This window comes from Leucopleurus acutus (genome assembly GCF_964270905.1).
Source record: "Leucopleurus acutus genome assembly, chromosome: 10".
Taxonomy (NCBI): domain Eukaryota; kingdom Metazoa; phylum Chordata; class Mammalia; order Artiodactyla; family Delphinidae; genus Leucopleurus; species Leucopleurus acutus.
The window spans coordinates 44634280-44654470 of record NC_139153.1 but is presented as its reverse complement, the minus strand read 5'-3'; the positions used below and the strand labels follow the sequence as shown (position 1 = coordinate 44654470).

Below are 20191 nucleotides of genomic sequence, written 5' to 3'. Positions count from 1 at the left end.
TAAGTTCTGTTGGCAACCACTGTTTTTCTCTGTAGTGGCACTGGCAGTGCTCCACCTGGATCCCCACAGATCCCTTATATAGTTTCTGCATACTCCCCTCCCCGCTCCCAAGCTGCAGTGTGCCTTTGTTTCCAACAGCTCAGATCTATGCAAAAACGGCATTTGAGCTACTGTAGACACTTCGCCTGCATTCAGAGAGACTGAGGTGCCCACTGGCTGTAGGAAGGGCCAGTTCCTTTGCCTTAGGTCAGGACAACTCTGAGATGCAACTTACACCACAGAGTTGCCTGCAGGATCGGGCTGAAGCTACTTTTTGTCTAAGATCATAGCTTTGCTTGACTTCTTCCCTCTCCCCACTCCCTTACCAGTCTCCCCTGGGAGCATTTCCCTAATAAATCACTTGCACAGAAATCTTCATCTTGGGGTCTGCTTCTGGGACACCCAGTCTAAGACCCTTCTGAGAATATATTTGCTATGGTGGTAGTATATTTGTGTCCTTGCCCTCTTTGTGAAGAGTTACAACATCATCAGCTTCTCCTTTGGACATGTGTGCCCTAGACAGAGCACATCCACACTGTCTTACATTTTCTTCCAGGGAAGTCAGCTGCTCATCCAGTCTCACTTGGTCTGTTCCAAGAGGAAACGTCCCTTTCTCTCTGTCAGGAGGGACAGGTGGGAACTCCCAGGGCCCTGTAGACTCTGCTATCAACTCCTCCGTGGCGTTGATGACTTTCAGGACTTCTGTGGAGATGTTGCAGAGAGAAACAGCAGAATACTTCTGTTTGGTCCAATAACAGAAGGGGACAGAAGACAAGAACAACATTAACAATGACATGGAAGTTCTACATTATCATGGTGCTCATCATGAGATCAATTCTGTTTCATAACACACACAAACATCAATGTGCCAAAGGAATGAGACACTAAAAAAATCTACCCAGTCTGAGGGGACCGAGAGGAGGCCTGATGTAACTCGGCTTAGCTTCTGTGACTCACAATGAATTATTTCAGATTTTTAGGGAGAGAGGAAGGAGAGCTCCAGTGGAAGCCACTAGGTCCTCTGCCCACTGCTGATAGTTTCATATTCATTACCTCGTTTGCTGGATAATATTCTCTTTCCTCAACAGAGCTTCAGTCACAGACTCTGTCAAACTACATTCACGATGTGGTCCAGTGGGTAGCTTTATGGATGAAGAGGTAGGAGACCTGGGCTCTAGATCTAGCTGTCATTTCATCTAGATGTGGGACCTTGGCCAGGCTACTTCCCATTTCTGGAACTCAGTTTTGTCATCTGTACATTGAGAGGATTGGAAAGAGTTTCTCTGCAGTCTCTGGTAGCTACTGTGTTGTTAGCTCACCCACATCTATTCTCAAGCCCATTCTTCCTTATCTCCCCCCACCATTAAGGCTGAACAGAAAATACACTGCATTTCCCAGCCTCTCCTGCAGCCAGGGGCAGTCATGTGACATCGTTCTGACCAGTGAGCCTGAAGGGAATGTCTATTGAGGGGTTTCTAGCAAAGCTTTTGTTTTCCTAATCAGGTGAATAGATGCAGCTGATGCTCTCCTGCCCCCACTTCTCTCTGCCTTGATCACAGGTCTGCGGTTAGGAAGCCAACAAGAGTGAGGATGATACCAAAATGCTGGGTCAGGTGGATCAGAAAGACTGAAAGAGCCTGAGCCCACATAGCACTGGATCAGCTGAACTGCCTCTGAACACCTTGATACATGTATGCAAAATAAGTCCCTACCTGTTGGAGCCCCTACTGGCTGGATTTTCTGTTATTTGTGGTTGAATATATTTCTGATACAAGTCACTTCTAGTTTTTATATTCATGGCTCAAAATTACAGTCAGTCCAGATCTGGTCCAAGGTCTTTAATGGAGCAGAGGTACTTCAGCCACAAAGAATTATCTGCATCTTTGAGCTCATCTGAACATATAGCACCAAGAAGTAAGCAGGAGATCAATGTTGCTTGGCACCATTGGTGTCCATCTACAATCAATTTTACTTAGCCCATCACCGGGTTTGTAAACTAGAAGTCAAATATTGCCCATGGGCATTTTTTTAACCAGTAAAGTGTTTCAAGAAAGCCTGGAATTTGAATGCCTTTGGTACCTCCCAAGGTATCTATCTGATTCATATATTCTGGCCAAAATATATTAGTAATAGCTCTGACTTGGTTTGCAAAGTTTGTTTCCTCAAGTAAATTCTACTGCAGGTTTTATCTCACTAGAGGAAGTTTTCAGTGGCCCTGCAACTTCACTATGGAATCAGAGTGTCTAAGTGACGAGTCTGTGGCTGAGTCCACAGTCTAGAAGCTGGCTCTGGGCTCTGGTACATGGTCTCATCCTAGGGTCTCATCCTGGCACCTGTCAGTCATCCTAGGGTTAGGGCACATGTGCTCAGAGGGCTCCTCTGCAGCCTGTCAGTTTCACAATAGCTGCTTGAGTCACCCAAGAGTTATGCTTCTTTTGGTTCAAGGGAGTTTGCTACATACCAGAAAAATGGGTCTGGGTTATCGGGAAAATAAGATGGAGGAAGGTGACGCAGACTCACCAGAATAAGGGAAGTGTCCGAGGGAGGGCCAAGCCAACTCTTTACCTTAGGAAAAACTTGCAGAGGCTGTCTGCCATTATCTAGAATCCTGTAACTCGATGTGGCAGGTTTTGGAGATGAATTGGACTCAGAATGTTTTTGGCAAGGAATAGCTGCCACTGTTTGCTTAAGTCCATTTTAGAAAAGGCAACGTTGTGTGTATGAAAGCAGGTTTGGTACCCTTCTCCGTAAATAAAGCTTGTATTTAGAAAGCTTGCCCTTTGTTTGATAGAAGAGGTGCCTTTGTACATCATTTGACAAAGGGATTCAGGAAAAACAGTTAGACCACAGCACGATGGAAGGGCAAATGTTAACATTTACACACATCTCCAGTTGGTCCAGGGTCATTAAGGGGCCAATGTTATTAATGGGGAGGACTTCAGAGGTGCTTAAACAGAAAGAGTTATCTGCATCTTGACTCCAACTGAACATATAATATCAAAGCGATAAGCTGGACATCAATGTTGCTTGGCAGTCATTGTTCCTTTCCGTCCAGAAATAGCCTTGTTTATTCAATCATAGGAGTTGCCAGCTGGAAGCCAAATATTGCCTAGAGGCATGCTTTTTTGACAAGAATGCCTTCTGTGAGATAAGCACTTCCCAGTTCTCTGCAGTCCCCACCAGTCATTCTATTGCATACATATCTTATTGGGGGCCTGTGGTGCGCAGGCTCTGCTCCAGGTGCTGGGATAAGCAGTGAACAGTGGATGAAGTCCCTGCCCTCAGAGTGTGCCTTTAGCTCTCCCCCAGCCACTTGACACGGTGACATACTTTCCTGACCCCTGAAGGTATTTGCACTTGTCATTAAGTGAGAGTGAGCAGTCCCCAGCAGCTGGTCTGTGGAGAGCAGCACATCTTCACTTGGGAGGTCTGTGGTCCCCTTCAGAAGGGAACCAGCTTGCAGCTGGGGAAGTGACTGAAAAAAATTATATGGAAACTGGACAAGATCTCTCTGGTTGGTTGGTGTCCCAGTTCTGCCCTCCATTGTGAAACACAAACTGGAACCCACAAACACTTGCAGGGAATTAATCCCACCTCTAGGAAATCGGGTGGTTCTTGCGTGTTCTACAGGAGTATTGCGGGCTTGCTTGGATGTGAGCGCGGGAGTGGACAGGGCACCTGCTGGAAGTGAAGATAACTGGGATTTAATTAGCTGTGTGACAGGAGCAGGGCATCCAACCTCCTTGTTCCTTAGCTTACTCACTAGGCCAGTAAGCGATTAGAAGGTTTGTCACAGGGTTAACACCAACTTGTTATGTAAATGTCCTGTTCCCTGCCCAGTCTAGATTTAAAAGTAGAAAGTACCTTCTACAATTATGTGAAATAAAGCTATATTTAGCACCAGACAGGGTTTTGTTCAGATAAAAAGCTGGTGAGGATTCAGAGGTGCTGGCAGGGAGCCCTGTGTGTGGGAGAAACGAAAATCTACAGGAGCCTTCCTGCTTTATTGCTTACAGCTCCAGAGACCTGAGCTCAATGGCACAAACAAAGCACGACTCCAGAGCCAGAAAGAGCTCTCTATGACGGCAGCCGACGTTACTCCAGACGTTAATTATAAGATGGGTCAAATGTGACAGGTCCATGGTATCAAATAAGGGAGACGTGAAAGTGTGAAGAAAATCAGCTGACAGAATAGGGGCTGTTGCAGAACAGGAAGGTTGGCCTCAAAGACACTCGTGGCCAAGGGCCCCATGGATGATGGAATGAAAATGGCCAGTGGACTCACGCAGTAACCAAATTCAACCTTCTAGTGATCAAAGAAACACAAATTAAACAACAAATTTATTAAGTGCCGGGTACATGCATGACTCCCTTTCAAAATGCCCAGCATAGCCAGTATGGCTTCTCCAGGGTGGAAGAGGAGCTTTCAGCTGTTGATACGCCCCGGGGATGTATTTGCTCTGACACACTGATGCTCCTTCACCTCCCGACCACGCATGGTCACCACTGAGAGCCTGAGTGTCCTCCTCTAGGGTCCGGTCTGTGTCACATCCCCTTGTGGAACATCAAATCTATTATGTCAACTTTACAATCACCGGGCTGGAACCAAGAGTCCACACTCAGGGTACAGAAGGTGATGAGAAACCTCCAGTGTTTCCTCCATCGCTCAGCAGTGAGGCAGAGAAACAAGCGTCAACCTCAACAAAGACTCAGCTTCCTGCCAGACTGTGACCAACAACAGGACCAATGCTGACCTTTAAGGAGGTGATGTACCACTCCGAGGTGGGGGCCTGCCACAGTGGCCATGTCAGTGGACCTGAGAAAGAAGACCAGGCCAGGACCCACATCAAAATTCCACCTGTATCTTTTCTCTTCTTTCTAGGGACTGCAGGGCAGAGCAGACTCCTTTACTTTTTGTCTCACTACCCACACACTTGAGCCCGAGCAATCTCTCCATCCTGTAGCCATGCCCCTTCTCGTCCTATACAAACATGTTGCTAGAAACAAATTCTTCCTCCATTTACTCTTCCTTATAAACTGTTTTCCAAAGACATGCAGCATGCAAAGTGTTGCCAGGGGGAGATTCTGAGTCTCTAGAATTCGAAAGAAGAAAATATTTCCATCCTAAACACTAGATATACCTGCTTATTTGCAATCCTCGCAAATTCTCCTGATAATTTTCCAGTGTCGTCATTCATTTCAAAGCTTTGTGTTGGACAAAGAAATGCAAACTCATTTCAAGCTGGAATAAGTGGGATGGCTGCTCACCAGAATGGCTCAAGCTTGTGAACATGTGAGTAGCAGGGTCTCATTAGCTGCCTGGCTTAATAGGAAGAGAACACAGTGGAATAACAGAGGCCTGATCCCAGACCCCTCTCTACCCTTGGGCATGTGCATGCACATGTGTCTGCCAGTCTCAGCAGCGCCAAAACAGATTCAGTATCTGGCTGTGTGTGATGAACTGGGGCTGTGACAGAGGCCTGGGGTATCTATTTATGTGACTTGATATAAGTCTTGATATGACAGAACCTAATACAATGTGGGATAAAAGCTTTGAGGACTAAATGATGTGTCCAGGTTTCTGGGGCAGAAGAGGGAATTTCCCAGTTCCACCTCCGGGGATTGTTCTGACACCTAGAATAAGACCTAAACAGATAGAAGCTGAAAGGACATTGACATTAGGGTTTTTGTGAGATTGAGAAGCAGGCAGTATGCTTTGAGGTCCATGGGTCAACCTATGAAGCAGGGAGGGCAGTGGTGAGGGGACTGCCACGTCAGCAGGGTCTTGCAAAGGGCCTCCTTACCCACTGGGCTCAGCAGGTGTGGATCCTAGGGCCCACCATTCTTTTAGGGGGTCCATGAAAATGTCTTAATTTCTTTTAAAATCATGAGGAAAAATGAACTATTAGTTCCAGGCACATGTTTTAATACACAATATTAATCTTTATACCAACACAATTGTAAAATATGATTTTAGATGGGTTTTTGTGGAGGAAAGGGTCCACAAAGGCAAAAGTGCTTGGGCCCACAGAAGTCATAACTTGGCCCCGATCTTGCTGATCTGGAGCCTCTATGGAGAAGGCACCTGGGCAGGGCTGGTTCCTAGGGTGGATCTGGGCAGCAGCAGCAGCCTGGTGAAGGCCCTGAGCAGGCCACTATAAGAGGGCTGGTTGTGAACATGTGGGAGGTCTTTCCCCTAGATTCCCCCAAATAATGGAGGGAGACAGTGGGGGTGGGTGGATGCTCTGGTCTTGTGGTTTCCTAGTGGGGACGGATGCTAAGGTGACCTCCTCATTGTACACACCAGATCATGAGGCTTGGGAAATTCAGGTTACTCTGTGTAGATTTTGGGGAAATAACTTAATCTCTCCAAGCCTCAGCTATGAAATGGAGATAACACCATCTAGCTCAAGGGGTTTTTGAGAAGATGAAATTAGTCAGCATATGCCAAGTGTCCACAGTGTTTGGGTCCAGAGCTGTCCACCTGTCCTCAAAACTCTCCCACCTGCCCTACTGGCTCAAGATGGGCACATTACTGGTGATGGCCAGTAGCTTAGACACCTTTTATTATGTACTGTGTTCTATTTTTTGTTTTCCTTTTTGGCTGTGTTGGGTCTTCGTTGCTGCATGCAGGCTTTCTCTAGTTACGGCGAGCAGGGGCTACTCTTCGTTGAGGTGCGCAGGCTTCTCATTGCGGTGGCTTCTCTTGTTGCAGAGCATGGGCTCTAGGGGGCACGGGCTTCAGTAGTTGCAGCGTGTGGGCTCCGTAGCTATGGTTAGCATGAGCTCAGTTGCTCCGCGGCATGTGGGATCTTCCTGGACCAGGGATCAAACCTGTGTCCCCTGCGTTGGCAGGTGGATTCTTAACCACTGCACCACCAGGGAAGTCCTGTACTGTGTTCTTGAAACAACTTTCCTTGACTACTTGGTGTTTTGAAGGATGCTTTTTACTATTTTTTAACCAAAAAAAAAGAAAAGTTGAACTTTGCTGCTGTTTCCCAGTTTTTTTCTCTTGCTAAGTAAGAATATTAAAAAAAAAAAATGCCACCATGGTCTACTACTGTCTGGCTTCACCATAATTTCATAAAGAAGGGATACCTTAACACCAAAAATGGAAGACACAATATCAGAATACAGAATGGTTTGTCCTGAGAAATGACAGTAAACAACCTGACACTGACATTCAAGACATGCACACATGCACGCACGCACGCAGGACCCTCCGTTTCCCAGTAGGGAGCATACTGAACCATACGTACTGATAGGCAATAAAAATAAGGTATGTCATTGCCTAGCTGGGCAACCGAACAAGCCAGGCCCTCAAACATCATCTATTATTTCCCATCATCACTAATTTAATTCAAGCCTTGAGGAAGCATCTGCTCTATGCCCAGCACTGTACTGGGCCCTGCAGGGGATGCAGAGTGAGTAAGCCTGGGTTCCTGTCCTCAGAGAGCAGAGACAGGAGAAGGGAAGGAAGACCCAGGTAGCAGAAAACAGGTCCTACCCTGCACTGGGAGCCACAGGCTGTGGACCTGCAGAGGGGCAAGCAGGTTCCGTTAATGTGTGACCTTGGGGTCAGTCTGGAAGCACAGGAAACAGAAAGAACTTTAACAGAGTCTTCTAAAAACATGTTGGCTCCCATGCAGGACTTACAGGCAGAGGAGAAAAGTCTTTCAATGTTCAAGTTGCATAAAATGTGTACGGGGCCTCACCTTCTCTCCTGGGACACCTTGCTCCTGAGAGAGCCCTTTAGGGAGGAAGAGAGGAAGGAAGGGAGCCAGCTCAGTATTAATGTGCGTCCTTCCTGTGCCGGGTCTGACCCCAGGCTTCTCGTGATTTCGTGTAACCCTCATCACAACCTGACGTGGTGGCTGTTTTCATCCCATCTTGAGAGACGAAGAAACTGTGGCTCAAGGAAGAAGATGCACAGCTGAGATTTGAACCCAGAGACTTTGGTCTTCAAGGTCCACACTCCTTCCCACCTGCCACATCACCTCCTCCACCTGCATAATTCCTGGGACCCAATGGACTGCAGAAAGTGATGGAACAACAGAATCTAACTGAATAATCAGATCCATGAACAACAGATCAGCGAGAGAAGGGCCTGTAGCCTCCAAGTGGCATCAATCAGAGCAAGCTCGTTGATTTGTACACCAATGACCAAGCCACACAACAGAGCTTGAGATCTCCCAAGCGACCAGCTCCTGTTCTGAGCCTTACTGAGCCTACCTGAGATGGAGCCACCGAAAACAATCAGAGTGAACAAGAATGTGGCCTCTGAGAAAATCTGATCTAAGTGTGATCCAGACTTCACAGCCCGCTCATTACTTTTCTGTCCCACATTACAGATGCTGCCTTGGCTTTATGAAATGCTTCTATCAAACCGCCAGAGCAAGCAAGGAAATTTGTCCAAATGCCCTGATTTCATGTATTTTTTTCTTTCTCAAAGGTAAGAAAAGAAACTCCATATGTCCTCCTGAATAGTTGACAGAAATCTGCTAGAAAAATTCAATGCAAATATGTTTCAGTTCTCATGAAACATAAGGCGCTCCGGCAAAGCCTCTACAACCCGTCAAAATACATTCTCCATGAACAGACTCACGTCCCCAACGACTGACTTGAAAGAAGGTGGCACAGAATTGTGGAAAGAAATTGGAGTATGAACCTAATAAATTAGCATATGTAATAAATTGAAACATGAAATGTAATGGAGATCAGAGAATGGACCTCTAGGAATGTTTGGGTTCTTAAATCGTTTAGATTTTGATGGTCAAAGCCACCTATGAAAGAAATAAGATTTTTAAAAATTGTGATAATTGAAATGAATTTTTTAAAAAATTTATTTTATTTTTGGCTGAGTTGGGTTTTCGTTGCTGCATGCGGGCTTTCTCTAGTTGCGTCGAGCAGGGGCTACTCTTCGTTGAGGTGCGCAGGCTTCTCATTGCGGTGGCTTCTCTTGTTGCGGAGCATGAGCTCTAGGGGGCACGGGCTTCAGTAGTTGCGGTGCATGGGTTCAGTAGTTGTGGCACACGGGCTCAGTTGCTCCGCAGCATGTGGGATCTTCCCGGACCAGGGATTGAACCTGTGTCCCCTGCATTGGCAGGCGGATTCTTAACCACTGTGCCACCAGGGAAGCCCGAAATGAATTTTTTTAAATGTACTATTTGCACATTTAATTTAGTTCCAGAAATAAACCCACTGGTCTGTATGTTTCCCCATGGTCATTTTCTTTCCCTTCCTTGGTGGAGTCCCTGTTGTTTGATGTGGGCACCTGAGCAAGGCCACTCCAGGACCTGGTGATGGTGAGAGAGGAGGGGAATGCTGGGGCCACTGCCTTTGACCATACCTGCCCGGGCAGGTGTAGGGCAGGCAGGACTTCCTGTCCTGGCAGAGGAGGTGACCATAGTTGTCAATCTCTTTTGCTTAGCATACTGGCTGTTCCTCAGAAAATTATTTCCTGATACTCACTGGACACACTTCCCCACTTGTTGGCGGTAACCAGGGCTCTGCCAGGGCACGTGCTCAGCTCCATAGTAGCCCAATGACACAGGAAACCACCTTCCACGTTCACTTGGAACAGAGGTGGCACATGGCAACCAGGGTGATCTTGATAAATGTAAGGTCCTCCTTGTTATGTCTCTGCTGAAACCTTTCCAGGTGCTTCCTATCTCACACAGAATAGAAGCCAAAGTTCTCCGCATGGCCCACACCGCTGGCTTGCTCTGGCCCCTCCCTCTCACTTCTCCAAGCACTCTCCCCTTGGCCACGTTGCCCCAGCTACCCTAGCTCTTTAAGCCGTTCCTTGAACTTGTCAAGGTCATTTCCACTTTAAGGCCTTGCATGTTTTTCTCTGCGTGGAAAGCCCTTCCTTTAGATCTTTGCCTGACTTTTCCCTTTGTGTCTTTCGGGTTTCAGTGGAAAACAGAGTTGGTCAGAAAAGTCTGGACCATCCATGACTCATACTCCTTCCAACTCCATCCGTGAGCATCCTGCTGAATCTCCTTAGCACTGATCACTAAGGACTTCTTCCCCTGTATGTGTTTACATACTTATCAGCTGTCGCCCCCAACAGTGGGTAAATTCCACAAGAGCAGGGACCTTTTCTCTCTGGTCCCTATTGTATTACAGCTCTTAGAATAGTTCAACAATTATTTGTAACAAGGATTGAACAAGAATTCAAACTCCAGAACTTGTGCCACTACCTCTCATGGGAAGTTGGCATCTTTTCCTTATTGTCTCCTGTACGTATTTCTGGCCCTGCAAACCTGGGGGAGCCATTCATTCCTTTGTTGGAGAGAACATTAAGGACCTTCCTCTCTTGCCACATCCCTTCGCGCAAAAGAACAAGTGCACATACGTCTCAACACACTTATTAAAAAATGATCTCTTCCCAACCAAGGGTGAGAGGTGGGTGGTAATTATGAGATCAGTTGTGAGTTAAATTAAGTATATTCTAGGGCATACTTCTGGACTATTTCATTGCATCCTTTATCAATATCTCACAAATTTAATTACTCTGCCTTTAAAACATGATTTACTATCTTAATAGATAGGTCCTCTTCATTTCTTTTATTTTTTCTAAGCATTTCTAAGTTATTCTTGACTTTATTTTATCAGGTGATTTTTTGAATCCTTCTGAAAAGTTAAAAAAAACTTCTAGTTCAGATTTTGATTTAAATTACAGTAAATATCTACCCTCATTTTGGAAGAATTCTTCTTTACACTGTCTTTCCTACCAGCAAAACTGGTAGGTTTCTGAGAGATCTGCAGTCTTCTTGTTAAGCTTTAATTTCACATTTTTTTTGTTCCTGTTGTGGTTGGAATTAATTTCCATTTTATCTCCTCACTCCTCCAGTCTGGTTTGAGATTCATCTATAAATTTTAGTTATGAAATGGGGAGTTCTAATGTAAATCCCAGAACCTATTGAGCTGTATTGCGTAATTGTGCCGAATGATACAGATTCATGAATAGACTTGCTACTACTAGACCTTTTCTTTGAATAGAATGAATTTTTATTTTGCATTTATTTGCATTCAAAGTTGCTGTATTCTTTTCTTTTTTTTTATTGAAGTTGATTTACAATGTGATGCTAGTTTCAGGTGTACAGCAAAGCGATTCCGTTATATGTACCTATCTATATATTCTTTTCAGATTCTTTTCCCTTATAGGTTATTATAAGATGTTGAATATAGTTCCTTGTGCTATACCATAGGTCTTTTATCTATTTTATACATAGTAGTGTGCATAGTTGCTGTATTCTTTTACAGTCTCTTTTTATCTCAAGTAAATGTTTGTGATCTCTGACCTTACCCTGGGGATCCTTTATATTTCTCCCCACGTTTTTCTCCCATTCTATGCAATAGCTATTTCAAACCCTCTCCACAATCCTGACACTCAAATTTCACTATCTCCTCACTTTCAGAAGGCAAACTTGCCTTCTAGTTCAGAAAGCTAGAGATGTAGCCAAGCAGGACCTTATGGGGCCTTCCCAGGACAGACCATCCCCTGCCCCCATGTCCTCTGCCTGCCTCTTGTTTGTAGAAAGACTTTAGCCTCCTAGGCCATCCCTGAGTTCCAAAGAATAAATTTAATAAATTTAGAAGTGAGAAAATGCAGAAGCAAAGGAAAACAGTCAAGCAAGACAAAATAATAATAGTTTAGCCATTAAACAAAGTCAAATACCTTTAGTTCCTCTCAAGGGCTATAAGATAACATTCTGAGCCATATCCTTTGAGCTGTTTTGCAAATACTGAAACCCCCGCAGGTGGAAAACATTAACTGCATGCTGACCACCAGCATGTAGGTAGGCCCCAGACAGGCTGGAACCAGAAGGTTGATGATGTTGACTCCCCATTACCTCACTACCAGCCAATCAGAAGAATGTACACAAGCTGATCATGTGCCCTGCAACCCTCTCACTCACCCTACCTTTAAAAACCTTTCCATGAAAGCCATCAGGGGTTCTGGTCTCTTGAGCATTAGCCATCCCCAATCCTGCTTGGTGCCCTGCAATAAACGCTACATTTCCTTTCACCACAACCCAGTGTCAGTAGATTGGCTTTACTGTGCCCAGGCAAGCAGACCCAAGTTTGGTTGGGTAACAGAGGGGCGGAGGGGGGGAAGCATAGAACATAAAACAAACTCTCTTCATCTTCCTAAACATCAGATTTACCCACTTACTTGTATCTGGACTATTCTGTCTTTGCCATTCCAATGCCAATGCCCCATCTGTTTTCTGGACCTCATCCCCTCCATTTCCCCAAGAGTCCCTTATTGTTGGACACTTAGGTTGTTTCAAAGTTTTCCTAGTATAAAAATATAACACTTGATGAACTGCATTGTGATATACCCTTGGCTGCTTGTCCAGTTATTCCTTAGGATAAATGATTGAAAGCATATTTGCTGGATTAAAGGGTAGGCACACTTTGATTCCTTAGAGTTACCAAGTCACCAGTGTGCTAATATGTGTTACTTCGTGGGTATTAGACTGCCTATTTCCCCAAACTCTTACCAACATTGATTATCATTCTTTTTAACCATCCAATTTGTTAGGCAAAGTGGCATTTCATTATTTCAATTTGCATTTTATTGCTTGTCTGAACAAACGATAAACTTTGCCCTGTTCATGGCTGTCTTCCCAGTGCCTCAATGTGCTTTTGTTGAATGGAAAAAATGACTGTGCACACCATATGCCAAGTTCTGGGCTAGGTGTTGTATTGAATACAGCTGAGATACAATTAAAGTTGAATATTTTTTCATATGCTTATTGGTCATTTACATTCTTCTTTTTTTGCTTTTATTTTTGGTCGATTGTCTGCTTATGTAGACTGCCTTTTTATCTATTAGCATTATGAGTATATTAATTCTCGAGGGCTCAGTTCATCTTTTGCCTAGAGAAGAAGATGTTCTGTTGAAGCCCTCATAATCCAGGAGAGAACCCAGAACTCTTTTCCCAGCCGTGCAGGCCCCTCCCCCAAACACACAGGACACAAGTGTGGGAATGAGTGACACCAGTGACTACAGGAGTGAAATGAAACCTCACCTGTTCAAGCGCTGTGGATAAGAGCTGTAGCTCTAAGTGGACAGCTAAAGCTTCTCTTTTTTCCTAGCACAGCAGTTAAATAGAAAGTTAGAAGAGGCAACAGGCATAAGGCCTACTGAGATCAGTGTAGCTTGTAAGATATAAGTGGGGATTGAAACTTTAGCGCCAACTGAAGATGGAGACATGCTTCTCAAATAAGATACTACCTGGGGTGAAAGACACTGAATCCTCATGTTGATGGTGAGTCATTTTACAAGGGTGAGACACACATGGACAATACTTGATTTTATGTTAACACTGTGATATCGACAAAAAATTTTTCACAAGCACGTTAAACTGCAGAAACCCACAGCTCTGGGTTTTCTCAGGCAACAATCAATCTGTCTGCTTATCCATTGACCAGTACTGTGTTTCTGTATGACTTGATGCTAGTAAATGGGGAGCAGCTGTGAGAAGATGCACAAATCTGTCTCTTATTTGAGGAGAAAGACATTTATTACTTTAGGGAAGTCTCAGTACTTTGAGGAGAATTATTCCGTGAAACTATGAATATGGGAGTTATCTGCTGGTCTGTGACTCCCTTGTGAAACTAAAACACAATGATTCAGCTACTTGTGATAATTAATAAACAAAGACACTTTGCTTTCAGGACATTGCGTGTACAAATTTGACTATAATGCAAGAATTCACTAATATGGGCCTTCAACAAACACTCATGTTCCAAAAGCTTGACACATAGGACATCTTTTGTCATATAAATAGTGTCATAAATGATACTAATATCAGGAAACAAAAACCTATTTAATGCCTTACATGTCTAGAACCATGGGGAGCAGGGACCTTGGGGATCACTGCTTTAAGCTTGGGGAGATAGGGTTTTGTGGGAGATTCAGCCCCTGCATGTAGTCTCCAAAGTCAGGCCAGGAGTTCTTGACCTTTCTTTGCATCCTTCTCTCAGGAATGCAGCACCTGCATATCCAGGGGCAGATGGTTCTAGGAACCACTTCAGCCAGGCCTTTCTTCCATAACCATTGGCACAGCCACCTGCCCAGTGGCAGAGGGGAAGCAAGTGCTTATTCCCGGGCTTGAAGGATCCCAAGGTTTGGAAGGTTGACCATGAGGTTCAATGAAACCAAGATGACTTCAATTAAAAACATGGCCTCTAGGAATCCAGGTTTCTGGGCTGGCCCCAAGTTTTACAAGCTGGTTCTTCAGGTAGTTAAAATTCAGATGGCAGTGACCATCCTTGAATCATCATTGGGCCCCCAACACCCAGCCAAAGTGAATCAACTGTAGGGACAAGTCTGCCTACAGCGAAGGGCTGACTCCCATCAAGAAACAGCGTGTTTCTAAAATGGTTATTCTGCTGCTGGACAAGATTGTGAAGCCCTAATACTACATGGGTTGTCATACCAAGGACACTGAACTGCCACTGATGTCCCTGTGTCTATGGGAATATGCACATTCCTCTGCTTTGGCTCCCGGAGAGAAGAACCTGCGATAGAGGCAGGAGGAATGGTGAAGTCTGGATAAAACTCTCTCTGTGTAAGGGATCCTCGTGGTCAGGCAGAGGCCATTAGCAGCCAGTTAGGCATTTGGATTTCTCCACTGCTTAGTCACAGATACTGCAGTGAGTGTTTGTGAACTGGGGACTCTGTGTGTTTTCCTGTTTGGTTACTGTCTTAGTCTGGTTTCCCCAGAAGCAGACCCTGAGACAGGGATTCGAGTGCATGGAGTTTATTTGGGAAGTGATCCCAGGAACCAGTGGAGGAGGGGGTGGGACAAGGCAGGGAAGAGAAGGCAGCCAGATCCAGCTGGTCCTCACTGCGGGTGCCCAGAGCCAAATCTGCTGGGGAACTCGGGGCATCAGTGGGTAGCACACACTCCGTGGGTCACCACCTCAGTGTAGGCAAAGGAGTGGAGTATTTACACTCTTCCCATCAGTCACTGGTTAGGGCTGCTCCTGGGGAGGGGAGTGTTATTCTCTCACTCCCAGCCTGCCTTCTGCACAGGAAGAGGAGCTCCTGCTGTGCCGGGAGCCCCCAGGCAGATGGACCTTGGGCCAGTGTGCAGTAGGACGGTAAAGAGATAAGGCAGGCACGAACAGCTTCTGGAACAGTTTCTTTAGCCCAGATCTACTCCCTGACCATGGCGTGTGTGTGTACATGTGTGAGCGCTGGACAAACTAGTTGTGGTCGGATTACAAGGGAAGTCATAGTTACTCTGATCCCGAAGATGGGAACCTGGGAGGTTCTGACGTGGTATTTTCCCCATTACATTCTTCAGAGCATGATGAAACACCGAACGTGGCTACAGACCTCTGGCTTGACACTGCACGTGTGGACGGGACATAGGCACTAAGCTGTTCCCTCGGTGCTAACACAGGGGCATTATTTCACGACAGTGAAGTTTCTTTTCCTTGAGGTTGTTAAAGGGGCTGTGAGGTTGTTAATATTTGCTGGGCTCTGGCTGTGTGCTACCTCTATGCTGCATAATTCAGTCCTCCTAACTCTATAAGGGGGTATGATTATGCCCATTTTACAGACACGGCCAACATGTGTTTGTCCAATCAACAATGAAGACCTGGACTGGTTTTTAGAGATCGATATAAAAACAAGCCAGACTTGGGCTTGTCGACAGGCTGGGAGCAAGTTCAAGGGCCGCAGGGCAGCTCCAGCTGCTGAGTAGAGAAAGGATTGGAGGGGCCAAGGAGGGCAGCTAGGGGGCGGGGTGTAGGAAGCAGGCAAGAAATGGCCTTGGCTTAGAACCAAAGTCCAAAGTTTGCAAACTGCATGGATGTGTTTCACAGTCAGTCTAATCCTGAAGCCTATCTCTATACCCTTCTGCTTCTAAATAATCTTCCATAGATGAACGTATATTTCTGTTTTCCTTTAATCAGAGTAGCCGATGCCTGATGGAGAGAGATATATTGATTACCTCTTTTTGTTTGCTATCTGGGTTTTTACATACACAAGTGATATCTGGTTGACTATTTAATCCATTGATTCATGGTCGGCAGTGGGAAGGACTTAAACTTTGAGAAACTGACACATTTGGGAGTTTGAATAAAAGCAACTCCCCTAATTTCCTGCTCAGCGAGGGCACAGGGCAGGATGGGGGCAGGATGGAGGGCTTGGCCAAGCACCCAGGATTTTCCGCCTTTCCCTGTTCACATTCTGCCCAGGAGAGCACAGTACAGACGGATGGCTGTGCCTCCAGAAAGTGAGGCCTGCAGGCTGATGAGGGGCGTGTGTGCGTGGCTCATCCCAGCCTGGCGTGCTGCGGGTACAGCATGAGCTTTTGGTGCCTTGGGACCACCAGGCAGCAAAGCCAGTAGGATGTGGAGCCACTGTAAGAAATAATGTGATATTCTTCAGTTACCGTCTGGCTCTCAGCTCTAGCAGACAAATGTGACTGTAATGGGCCATCGGTTCAAATAACAGAGAGGATCAGAGCCCATAACCATTGAAGAGGCAATGGGTCGGAGACCATATTCTGGGGAAGGGCTGCCCGTGAAGGCCAAGATCTGCTCTCCACCCACAGAAATGCTGGGGGAAAGAGATGTGCGCCATCCCCAGGCAAAGGACCCGGCAGGTTTATGAGTGAGGATTCAATGGTTATGGAGGCCGGGTTGGGAGTGAATGCAAGGCAGAGTCTGAGGTGTTGGAAGGTTCAGGGCCTCAGCCATGGAGGATGGTCCCCACTTCCCTTGGGGCCTGCTCTGGACCACCTGTGGTCATTCCTGGGTTGGCCAGGCTCCTGCACAGTACCCCAGCTTGGCTGTTGAGCAGATGAAGGGGACTCATTCACCATGCACGTGGGTTACCAGCAGCCTGTTAGCTTAGATAGCCTACTCTCAGAATAGGGAAAAAAATTGATCCTAAGTACAAAGAAGTCTAGATGTTACCAGATAAGATCTTATCTGAGTTCCAGAAGAGGCAGCTTGTTGTAAAGGAAGGAGCCTGTGATTTGATGCCAAGCAGGTTTGTGATGCAGCCTCAGCTCTGAAACTTACTAGCTGTGGGCCTTGGGTAAGTAGCTTTGTGACTAGACTCAGTTTCCTCATCTGCAACATGGGTCTGTGTCTGCCTCAAAGGTTTTATATTAAATGAACTAACTAACATGTGCAAAGTGCCAGGCATGTAGGAGACATTGAACAAATGCTAGCTTCTTCCCCTTCCACTGGAGGCAGCAGGGATATCCTGACCAGGGGGCCAAGTCTAGTGTGAACGTACTTGGTGGAGCTGTAGTGGGAACCCAGGCATGTGCTGGAGGACGGTGGGCAGAAAGGCTGGGATCCCTTTCTGCCAGTGGCAGGGTCTATTTTCTGTGCCTTCCACACAATGTCCCTTGGAACTCGATGGCCAGCTTGGGGGAAGGAAGGGAGGATGGTGGGACTGAAGATCAGGTGGTTGGAGCTTTGGGGACCCTCAGAGCAGCAGTCCTTTTATCTGTTTAAAGCACTGGGATTCCGTATAAGGTTTGTTTGAGAAAGGCTTCTGGCTAAGTCAAACAAGCCAAAATCTGAAAACTGCAGAGATAAATGATCCAGAAGGCCACTTTCAACACAAAGACTTTATACTATGAAATGACGCGTCATCATTGGCTAAAAGAGGATTGGCTAGATGTTCTCAAGCCACAGGAAACATTCCTTCCTGGGAGAGGGTGGGGCGGGAAATAACACAGCTCTTTATCAATGAGAGAGACCATGGGTACTACGTTATAGAGTCGAAATGTAAGGGCTGTCTTGATGAAGAATAGGAGATAAGAGGTCTTGGAGACTTCCAAGGGCACGCGGTGCTACTTTCCTGATTGAATAACAGCGTTAATCAAGCAGAGTTTTCTTGGGTTCTCCCAAGTGCATAGGGATGGGCATTTTAGAGAGTGCTCTTTGGGGTCCCAGCACATCTCTGCACAAATGCAGAACCTTCCCCCACACCCCAGCTGCAGAAACCAAGCCGTCTGCAGGTGGTTTCACAGAGCTTACCTTCTTCAGCTCTTCCTGGACACTCTGGCTGTTGTCTTCAGAGGACAGACTTTCCTTCTGGTTCTCAGACTCTGTCTTGGGCTCGGACTCCTGATCCTCCCCAGAGGAAGTTTCCTTCTCACTCATTTTCATTGCCAGCTCGTACAGCCTGTTTGTCCGTTTCTCTTCTGCAGCGTCTGTGCCGGCCTGTGGGTGCCGAGCCTCATTGCAGGTGTCAGTCTTTGATAAATCACCAGACACCTAAATGAAAGCCAGAATCATGAGCTGAAGACTCTTCTGCTACAGTCATGTTGCTTGTTGTTCCCAATAATCCCTGAGTAAAGGACAATCAGGAAAATGAAGCTCTTACCTGATCTGCTTTCCCTATGGATGGACTTTTTATTTTTACTTCTTCAAACACATGCATCTTAACACTTTGTTAAAAATTAAGGCAGGTGAGCACCTGTACTCAGAAAAGTGACTTCAGTGTTTTTCATTTGCAAAATACTTACCGAGTGCCCACTAGGGTCAGCACTGTGCTGGTGCTGAGGATGCAAAGCTGAGCAGACCTCCGCCCGCCCCCTAGTGGAGAAGACACTAAAACCCTGACAAGTGCACAGAAGCAGTGCGTGGGGAGGGAGGCTTTGACAGCCCTCTAAGGGGCACTGGATGGCAGGGCTGGGATTCAGGGAAAGCTTGCTTGTGGAGATGGTGTTTGAGTGGAGATTCAAAGTGTAGCAGTTACCCAGCTAAAAGGGAGAGAGGAAAGAATGGTATTATAGGCAAATCGCAGATTTTGAGATGGTGCAGGGTCCTTGCGCATACATAAGGAATACTGTGTGCCCTTCTCTTGATAATTACACAATTACATCTCCGGCTCCTACTATCTCCGAAGCTCTCTCTATGAGTAGAACCCTGACCAGGCCTGGGGAAGTCCAGGAAGACATGACATTCTAACTCTCTATTTTTCACCTTATATTAGACAGATATATATGGAATCTTAGCAAGATAACCCTTAAAGTACCATTAGGGTCCACTGGACCCAATATTAGTTTGTGTTTTTTTTTGAATTTTATTTTATTTTTTATACAGTAGGTTTTTTTTTTTAACATCTTTACTGGAGGATAATTGGTTTACAACGGTGTGTTAGTTTCTGCTTTATAACAAAGTGAATCAGCTATACATATACACATGTTCCCATATCTCCTCCCTCTTGCATCTCCCTCCCACTCTCCCTATCCCACCCCTCTAGGTGATCACAAAGCACCGAGCTGATCTCCCTGTGCTTAAAGCAGGTTCTTATTAGTTATCTATTTTATACATATTAGTGTATATATGTCAATCCCAACCTCCCAATTCATCCCACCCCCCACCCCTAGCTTTCCCCTCTTGGTGTCCATACATTTTTTCTCTACATCTGTGTCCCTATTTCTGCCCTGTAAACCGGTTGACCTGTACCATTTTTCTAGATTCCACATATATGAGTTAATATACGATATTTGTTTTTCTCTGGGTCCATCCACGTCTCTACAAATGACCCAATTTCGTCCCTTTTTACGGCTGAGTAATATTCCATTGTATATATGTACCACATCTTCTTTATCCATTCGTCTGTCAGGGGGCATTTAGGTTGCTTCCGTGTCCTGGCTATTGGAAATAGAGCTGCAATGAACATTGGAGTGTATGTGTCTTTTTGAATTATGGCTTTCTCAGGGTATATGCCCAGTAGTGGGATTGCTTGGTCATAAGGTAATTCTATTTTTAGTATTTTAAGGATCCTCCATACTGTTCTTCATGGTGGCTGTATCAATTTACATCCCCACAAACAGTGCAAGAGGCTTCCCTTTTCTCCACACCCTCTCCAGCATTTGTTGTTTGTAGATTTTCTGATGATGCCCATTCTAACCAGTGTGAGGTGATACCTCATTGTAGTTTTCATTTGCATTTCTCTAATAATTAGTGATGTTGAGTAGCTTTTCATGTGCCTCTTGGCCATCTGTATGTCTTCTTTGGAGAAATGTTTATGTAGGTCTTCTGCCCATTTTTTGATTGGGCTGCTTGTTGTTTTAATATTGAGCTGCATGAGCTGTTTATATATTTTGGAGATTAATCTTTTGTCCGTTGATTCGTTTGCAAATAT

General features: G+C 45.5%; 1 protein-coding gene across 1 annotated transcript in view; it reads right to left on the bottom strand.

Moving 5' to 3' along the window:
* Positions 1-20191, bottom strand: part of MYRIP (myosin VIIA and Rab interacting protein) — a 218966-nt gene that overhangs the window by 17484 nt on the left and 181291 nt on the right. The window contains exons 11-12 of the mRNA XM_082848766.1: positions 18073-18312; positions 584-778 (exon numbers count right to left, since the gene is read on the bottom strand). Coding sequence (XP_082704892.1) covers positions 584-778; positions 18073-18312 — 435 coding nt within the window. The remainder of the gene's footprint in view (positions 1-583; positions 779-18072; positions 18313-20191) is intronic.